Here is a 9,830-nt window from a genome sequence, read left to right as displayed (position 1 = left end):
CTGATACAGGCATTTTTAACCTACGTTCTCAATAACTACCCCACTAAGAGATAGTTACCCAGAGAGATCTTTAGACATTCGTGCTGCAATTACCTTGAGGATGCGCCTTTTTGGCCATCATCACGGATGTCATTCGTGCTGCTACTCTGTTTTCCAACGAGGATGAGGCTACAGCAACTTAAAGGACGCGTAGACAGGGGGATCCTCCCTTCCCGAAGTACGAGGGTCTTCCATTTTGAGAAAGGAGATGATACCTTCCTCCCTTACGAATGAAAATGGGTCCCCCCCTCCAGGTCAAATAAGATTTCCTACTCTAAGGATGAAAAGGGCACTTATCATCCTTAGAGTGGGGTGGGACTAAATGATGGGCATGTCCCAAAGAAGATTGGCCCAAGACGAAGTACCAAGCCCATGCGAAGGACCACTAGCCCATGGCGAAGGCAACCCGTCCGAATCACTACGCCCAGCCCAAGAAGGGGACCTTCTATAATCCAGCCTAGCCCATTGAAAAGATACATCTAGCTCAGCCCAAAGGACCCCCTCCTTGCACCAAAGCCCAGTCGCGGAAGGAAGCCAACTTTGTCATATTTGACCTAAAGGAGGAGCCCATTTTGGAGATCTCCAAAGCTAAATGATAGGAAGGAAGGTGCCCCCAAGAGGATGAACTCTTCACCTTGAAGGACTCTTTACCAGGTGGTAGTTTGCACGAAGTAAGAGCCCATTCACTCGAAGACTTGTTGCTCAAGAAATGGATAAGGATGATTCTTATCTACAGGATCCCGCCTTTCTTACTAGAGCATACGGATTCCCCTCGGCAGGACTTCTATTGGAGGGGAACTCCTCCTTTATAAATAGAGGTACCCCCCGAAAAAGCCCCCAGTTGACAGATGGGAGAACTTTTCCTTTTGCCACTGTCCTATTGCTCTAAAATCGTGTTCTTGCCTAGTTCTTAGTTTTATCATAATTTCTTACTATCATTTATTTTTATTTTTATATAACTTTAAATCCAAAACTAACTTAAGCATCAGAGTGCTAATTCTTTGTTTTGCAGGTGCTTTTTCCTCAGAAATTTTTACTCAAGTGGCCCAAATCCATCTCAAAGATCTAAGAATTTTGGACTTGTGCTAAAATCGCGCGCATCAAGTGCCATGATCCATATTTATCTTAAGCATTTTTATGATTAATTTTATTGATGTTTGACATGATAAAATTTTTTGTTTGTTATTTAATATAGTAATTTGTGATACTAATTCTTTTTGTAATTTTGTTTTGGATTTTTTTAACATTATGATATTTGTTTTATGTCACCCAACAATATCGCGATACGTCGACATCGATGTGGAACAATAGCCACCAATATTATCACATATACCGCTACTTTTAAACTATGATGTATAGATTATTAGATTAAAAATAAAATTGACTGTTTTGTAAAAGAACCAAGTTTGAAAAGAATCCTAGTCGGAAAAGAATCCTCATTCGTGACTAAATCTTGTTTCTCTACCTATTATTTCCCCCCTCGCATGGAGAAATTCTTGGTATCTCAACTGATTCCTCAAATCTCCAAAATAATGTTTTCCTCTTTATTCTGTCAAATCTAACCTCCGATAACCCTTCCAAAAATCCCATTCAAAACGAAAAAAACTGAAAAAAAAGAAAACAAGAACCCATTACAACTGCATCTTTCTCTTCAATTTTTCCAGAAACCGTCCATCCAAACCTTATTATGGCTTCCTTCGAAATAGACACGGAAAGAGGCTCCTCAGCGCTGACAAGAAACCCTACAGCAGACAGAACCCTAAAAGAAGAACCTGCTGTTGATGATGAAGAAGAAGTCTCCCCGGTAGAACAAGTCAGACTGACAGTGCCTAACGAAGATGATCCGACACTCCCTGTTTGGACATTTCGTATGTGGTTTCTGGGGTTGTTTTCCTGCATGCTTCTCTCCTTTCTCAACACGTTCTTCAGTTACAGGTCGGAGCCACTCATAATAACCATGATATCGGTGCAAGTGGCGACGCTGCCCATCGGCCGTTTCATGGCCAACGTGCTGCCCACCACCAAGTTCCGGCTGCCCGGATTCGGGTCGAGGGAGTTTTCGCTCAATCCTGGGCCGTTTAACATGAAGGAGCATGTGTTGATCTCCATATTTGCTAATGCGGGTTCCGCTTTTGGTGGTGGCTCTGCCTATGCAGTTGGGATTGTTGATATCATCAAGGCGTTTTATAAGAGGAATATCTCGTTTTTAGCTAGTTGGATTCTTGTTATCACTACTCAGGTCAGAGCTTTTTTGCTTTGTTTCCTTTTGTTCTTTTTCCCTAATATTGTTCGTTCTTGATTTTAATTTTCAGTATTTCTCAACTGACTTTATAATATTGCATATTGCATTCTGTATGAAAAAAAAAATATGTTTTGATATTGGTATCTTTGTAGTAATTTTTCATTTAAATTTTCAATATTTTTCAGGGAATTTAACGAGCATATTACCCGTTATAAAAAAAATAATAGCAATTTATCACCCTATCTTTTTTTTAATGTAATTTACTTCAATGCGATATTGTAAATTACTAATTTTTTTCATAGGGGCAATTTACTCATTTACAATTTTAGAAGGAATTGTTTGCATTTGTTCGTATTTTCAAGTGATTTTTGTTTCGTATTGCATTTTTTTGTGATAATTTTTTGGGAAAAATATTATTTCCGCTAAGTATGCCAATTTTTAATTTTAGTTCAACAACTATGTCCATTTTTGTTTAAGTCCAGTAACTTATGAAATTGCTTACTTTTAGTCCTCTGGCAGATTTTTGGACAATTTTACCCCTATGCAACTTTTGAAAGGCATATTTTAGTCAATATGCACTCATAGGGGTAAAATTGTCTGAAAATCTGTCAGAGTACTAAAAGTAAGCAATTTCATAAGTTACTGGACTTAAACAAAAATGGACATAGTTATCGTACTAAAATTAAAACTAGGCATACTTATCGGATTAAAATAATACTTTTCTCTAATTTTTTGTTTGAAAAGATTGATATATATAAACTGAAAATATATTTAGATTAGTAATTTTGTAATACTTTTCTATATAAAAAGACCGATTTTGTTGGTCCCATAAAATAGTATAAAATTGGAAATCATCCTCTGAAAATGAAATCAAACAAGTTCATAAACTTCATCCTCTAGTAATTTTAAGTTTCCATATTAATTATGGTGTGATTGAGGTACACGTTATTATTTGCTTGATATACTTGTAATAATTAGGATGCTAAATAAGGAGCAAACCTGATCTAGAATGCAGCAGAATTTGTTGGGCTGGATTTGGTTCTTTATGGTTAATTTTGTAGTGATGATTTGATCCTGGTGGAGCAGGTTCTGGGATATGGATGGGCTGGAATTCTGAGGAAGTATGTTGTGGAGCCTGCAGAAATGTGGTGGCCAAGTAGTCTTGTCCAAGTTTCACTCTTCAGGTAATATCCCCAACCGGTGCATTGTTAAGCAACGTGCTATCCTTTTCGCGTTAATTGCATTTTACCCTGTGTGAAAACTTTGATAGTACAAGGCAATGCCATGACTGAATTTATGAAGGAATAGAGTAAAGGCGCTACTGCCCTTCTAGTGGCTAAAAATTTGGGTATAAGTCTGTCTGTAAACCAAGATTCGATTCGTTAAACGCTATTCTGATTGAAAAGAAGAATAGAAAGCAGGTCTAGTAATTTTGTCTCTTTTTCTTTAAATTTAGGAGGTTGCATTGTCGGTTTTCCATGGAAGGTCTATTGCATTTAACCCATACATCCTTTTTCCGGTCGATGATTTCTAATTGCTTTCTTTGATGTGAACAGATATATTTTTCTTGTGATTCAATTTTTCTGAAAATCCAGTCATCATCATCCCCTCACATTCACAACTTAATCTACCATCAACAGACCTGGAAAGTGTTAAGCTTCTTTTTACTATAATCAGGGATAAGTGTATGTTGGTTCTCAAATAATTTAATATTATAATTTTGATCCTCAAACTTTCACTTTTTGGACATTTTTGGTCCTTACATAAACTTTTTCATTAATTTTAATGGGAATTTCATTTAAAATGAGAAAAATTGCTATTTTTCTTTCATTTTCTAGTGTTTTTCAAGTTGTGATCCAATGTATAGTTCTCTTGCTTTTCTGAAATTTCAGAAGAGAATAAACTAAGAGATTTAAATTTAAGCAACAAGTTTTCTAGATAATCTTAAAGAAATGTTGTTAAATATAGGAAATTAATCAATAAAAATTCAAATAATCTGTTGTTGAATTTATTTAATTATTTTTTATTTATTCGTTTTTGAAGTTTGAAGAAAAATAGAAAAAATAAATATGTTGGATTACAACTTTAAAAATACCACAAAATGGGACGAAAATAGCAGTTTTTTCATTTTAAATGAAATTTTCATTAAGTTTAACGAAAAAGTTAATCGAAAGAACAAAAAGTGAAATTTTGAAGACCAAATCGCATTAATGATCATATTTGAGAACCAAAAATGTATTTATCCCACTATAATCACCTAAGACTATGATATGAGGATTAGATTTTCCCTTCAAAGATGGCTTATAATATTGGGAAAAATGAAATTCACCCCTTCTCATATGAAAAATGAGCAAAAAATTCCTTGTAAAAAATAAATAGCAAATTAATAGGAAATAATTTACTTCATTTTTTGAAACACATGGAATAATTTGCTAATTATTTTTTCAGATTAAGTATTTACTCATTTCACATATCATAAGAATAAATTGCATTTAACACCATAATATTTGGTGAATTAGTGTTGTTGACTCACTTTTAACATGACTATATATAATCCAGTAATCTTTTCATCAACAAGCCTTTTCACCACGTTCTATACTTGAAAAAAGCTCAACGTGCAATCTAGTTTTGTATTATAATCTTCATATTGTAATAATAACAATTCCCAATCTCAGTAGTTTTGGAGAACTTTTTACCTTTTGTGCATCCTTTGTTCCTTGAGCATAGAATTCAGGCATGTTATCAATCTAGTGTCAAAGTTCAGCTGCAATGTATTCGTCGCTAGGATGAAATAATCAGTCATTTTATGTGTAACATTGCAGGGCCCTTCATGAGAGGGACAGCGGTAAACACTCGAGGGCTAGATTCTTTCTAATTGCTCTAGCCTGCAGCTTCTTGTGGTACATCGTCCCCGGCTACCTCTTCAGCACCTTATCAAACCTTTCTTTGCTCTGCTTGATATTTCCAAAGTCGGTAACAGCCCAACAAATTGGCTCTGGTATGCGAGGGCTTGGTATTGCTTCTCTAACCTTTGACTGGTCCGTTGTGGCATCGTTTCTCGGAAGCCCTCTCATTACTCCATTCTTTGCCATAGTTAACGTTTTCGTCGGATACTTTGCTGTTGTGTATGTCATGATTCCGATCGCATACTGGGGACTGGACGTCTACCATGCGAAAACGTTTCCCATATTCTCCTCGCATTTATTCACCCGTAACGGGCAGATATATAATGTATCGGCTATTGTGAACGACAAGTTTGAGATCGACTTGCCCGCCTACGAGCAACAGGGGCGCATAAACTTGAGCATCTTCTTCGCTCTGTCGTATGGCCTTAATTTTGCAGCGGTGATGGCCACTCTCACTCATGTGATTATGTTTAATGGAAGGTAAGTCTTGCTTGTTATCCTGCAGAGTTCTATATTTCTTTGTTGTTATCCTCGTTGCTGGTCTTGCTTCAACATGAGCGGATCGATGTCATCTTTAGGGGATGTTGCAATAATTTCTGTCTGTGGTGGGAACACAGGTGGAAAGAGTTTGAATCCAAAAGTTCAAAATGGAAAAAAGCTGAAATTGGGCTGTTTAATTGAAAACCTTACTATGCAAATTTTTACTCAAGGGTTGCAAAAATTGTTGGAAGAAACTTATAGGGTGTTTGTAAGAACTTATACTTTTTTAGGAGTATTTACTTTTATTGGATAAGTATATAAAATGTAAAAGTAGGGAGCATATGGAAGTAATAGTTACAAGTCGAAAAAAGTTAATTTAGAAGTTTTCAATTAAAAAATTATTGTATTACCAGCTTTTTTGTGAAATTGGCTAACTACCTGGGTACATGGGTAAATTTTAACTATTTATTGGAATATGTTATTTTAGAAATATGCAAAAAATAGTTAGGACAAAAGTCAAAAAGAAGTGAAATATATATATTATTTATAAAAAATTCCTTAAGCTACAATAATAAACACCTTCCGCTCGCTTATTAGCTTTTAGCTTAATCTAGAAGCAGCATAAGAGAAAGTTGTATTTCTAAATACATTAGTTTAGCATACTTAAACTATAATCTGAAAAGCATTTAATTGAAAACACCCCTTTAAGCAAGATAAAAGTATAAATTCTAAAGCAAAAACACATTTTTCCAGCTTTAAAAAGAAAAAAAAAAAAAACTTGTAAGCTCTTATGTGAAACTATGCAGGTTCATTTATTCAACTTCTATACTGCAAACTAAGTTCATTCTTTCCCTTTATCAGTATGAAGATTTATATAATCTAGACAGGGCCTAGCTTTTTGTCACTTGTATATTGAGGCTGAAATCTTCTCAGCCAAAGAGAAAGATCTGCTCCCATTATAGTAAATGTGTATATCATACATAATTTCTAACATGTTTAGAATCATAAAACAGGGAAATTTACCAACGGTATCGAGCTTCACACAAAGGAAAGCCAGACATTCACACACGACTGATGAAGAAGTACAGAGACATCCCAAGTTGGTGGTTTCATGCGATGCTTTTGCTGTCCTTGGTCGTGTCGCTTGGGCTCTGTATCTTCATGAAAGACCAAGTTCAACTGCCTTGGTGGGGACTCCTTTTTTCTGCAGGTCTTGCATTGATCTTTACGCTCCCCATAAGCATAATAACAGCGACTACGAATCAGGTAGGCTGCTAGGTTTTGATATGTGCATCCATTTCCAGCTTGTATTCTTGTATCTGATTTAGTTCGTGTCCGGTACCAGACGCCGGGCCTTAACGTTATCACAGAATACATCATTGGTATTATATATCCGGGAAGACCGATTGCCAACGTCTGCTTCAAAACCTATGGCTACATCAGCATGAGCCAAGCAGTCTCCTTTCTCAATGATTTTAAGCTAGGCCATTATATGAAAGTTCCGCCAAGATCAATGTTCATAGTTCAGGTACTCCTAGTGTTGGTTGCAGTTTTACCACTTTAAAAACACTATTATGCACAAAGCATCACCTCCCACGTCGACATTGGGTCATAGGCCCTGTCTTCAAAAGTTCAAGGGGTCGCGTTGCCTTTTCTTTTATTCACGGGTTTTTTGGTGTATTATTTATTTTTACACGTACCTGTTGCATTTAACCCGATACTTGTAACAAATATTTCTGAAATGAATTACATGGTTATGTATTTTACGAACATGTTAAGCGGGTAACTACTAAAACTATTTTTACTTCAAACTGTCAGCTGGTGGGCACCATCGTCGCGGGGACGATCAACATTGGCATTGCATGGTATCTACTAACGACCGTCAACAACATATGCCAGGACGAGTTACTTCCTCCTAACAGTCCGTGGATGTGCCCGAATGACCGCGTGTTCTTTGACGCATCCGTGATCTGGGGTTTAGTCGGACCAAAGCGAATCTTTGGAGACCTAGGGAACTACAGTGCACTCAACTGGTGCTTTCTCGGGGGTGCTGTGGCGCCGGTATTCGTGTGGCTTCTGCACAAGGCGTTCCCCAGCAAGACGTGGATAAAGCTGATAAATTTGCCTGTGCTTCTGGGGGCGACAGCAGCAATGCCGCCGGCAACAACTCTTAACTTCAACAGCTGGATACTGGTTGGAACGATCTTCAACTTGTTTGTTTTCCGGTACCGGAAGAGGTGGTGGCAAAGGTACAATTACGTGCTCTCGGCAGCATTGGATGCAGGGCTGGCTTTTATGGGGGTGGTTTTGTATTTCTGCCTGGGTGTTGAGAATGTGAGCATTTCGTGGTGGGGTTCTAATGGAGAGTACTGTGACTTGGCTTCATGTCCCACTGCTAAAGGTGTAGCTGTTGATGGTTGTCCTGTGCACTAATTTACAGTCTTTTTCTTGGGCTAGCTTTGTTCGCCAATTACTTGAATTGCAGTGATGACTTTTGCTTGTTTTAACAATTGATGTACAAATCTTTTCTATGTTAAACCAACCACAAAAATATTTCCCCGATGAATATAATCGGATGTGCACCCATCCTGCAAATTAGCCCTCAACCTAAATCATTCGTAAAAGATAATTTGCTTCATTTTTTAAAATACAGACGATAATTTGCGAAAAAAATTTCATAAGAGTTTTTTTGTTATTTATATATCATATAGGGATAAATTGCAATTTACTCAAATTTGCTTATATGAAATTACTAGAGTGTTTAGTGTACTTTTCGATTTTTGTGATGAATAAGCTGTAGAAACAATAATAAGTTAAACACTGTTTTTTTTTTTTTTTAAGTTAAACACTGTTGATAATTGAGAGTTTTGAAAATATAAGTGATGCTTGGAAAAACCTTTAAACTAGAGTGTTAAAAAATACAACTTTAATATTTATAATTTTATTAATAAGTTTTTTAAGTTTTTAGAAAGATGTTTATAACATTTTGTTATCAATTTAATTTAAGCACTTCAAAAGCAGGGGGTGAAATAAAAAAAAAATGTTGTTTTTCAACTTATTTTCAATAATAAGATGATGGGGGTATTTGCAAAAATTTAAATTAAGTACTTTTCAAATTATAACTTAACTACAGTAAGGGTGTTTGGAAGGCTAAACTGTATTTACTGTCGTGTATGCATGACATTTTAAGAATTATAGTTATAATGCTGGCAACAAAATACCCATAATTCAATAATTTTTTACAATTTATGGACTTCGGTCATCAAATTTCTCTAACTCGTCGAAAGTTATTGAGCTAAACAAAATTATGGTCTTTTTAAGTTTGGATTTTGTTGACCAAGCATTCAATCAGACCCTCCTAGCCACGAAAGCAATCACTAAATTGCATTTATGCCCTGTATGTTAGGGGTGGCTTTATAAGAATGTAGTTACAGAGCTTAATATTTAATTACTCATAATTCATTAATTTTGTGCAATTTTAGGACTTTTTTTATAATGTTAATCTGCTCTGAACAAAACTTATAATGATATATCAAAAGACGTACGGTTGCCTCTCTCTAGATTCAAGATACAGTCCTCGTATACATTAGACTGCAATGATTCCTCAAGTTCGAGAACTAATCACATACTATCAGAACCAATAATTCCTCGTCGCCCGGTTTACCTTATTCTTGGAGGACTCCTGCTGGAAGTCTTAGCTGGCCCAGTACGCCTAGAGCTGGAGTCAGACCTCGTTGGCCAGCCATAATGGTCCGACCAGGCTAGCCTGGGCGATGGAGAAGGTGTTCCGAATGTACTTCCTAGCCCACATGTGGAAGACCTAGAATATGGACTTATCGTCATAGTCCCACCAGTAGGTCATCTGCAGTAATAAGATTAAACAAAATATTAGTACAATAAATTAAACAATTACATTATATATTAGATAAAAATAAATTAATTTAAAATTAATTACCTTCATACTCTCGAACCAGAAATGCTAGTGCTCTGGCAGCACCTGGCTCAAACACGGCAACAGGTGGAGAAAATATCCTCGCACTACCACATTGATGCGCTCGTGGAACCGCCAGTCAGACCTTAAATTAAAATGATATTAAACAATTAATTAACATATTGAATATAATTAATAATAAAAAAATTAATTAAACCAACTTACCTCGTGT

The 9,830-nt window shown here is 36.1% G+C and overlaps 1 protein-coding gene across 1 annotated transcript; it reads left to right on the top strand.

Annotated features, from left to right (window-relative positions):
* LOC105162212 (oligopeptide transporter 4-like) lies at positions 1,412–8,223 on the top strand. Its single transcript, XM_011080205.2, has 6 exons — positions 1,412–2,278; positions 3,368–3,465; positions 5,104–5,667; positions 6,681–6,933; positions 7,013–7,195; positions 7,486–8,223. The coding sequence occupies exons 1-6, from the start codon at positions 1,727–1,729 to the stop codon at positions 8,098–8,100; spliced, it is 2,265 nt and encodes a 754-aa protein (XP_011078507.1). The 5' UTR covers positions 1,412–1,726; the 3' UTR covers positions 8,101–8,223.

This window comes from Sesamum indicum, linkage group LG5 (assembly GCF_000512975.1).
Source record: "Sesamum indicum cultivar Zhongzhi No. 13 linkage group LG5, S_indicum_v1.0, whole genome shotgun sequence".
Taxonomy (NCBI): domain Eukaryota; kingdom Viridiplantae; phylum Streptophyta; class Magnoliopsida; order Lamiales; family Pedaliaceae; genus Sesamum; species Sesamum indicum.
This window is presented reverse-complemented; position numbering and strand designations above follow the sequence as displayed.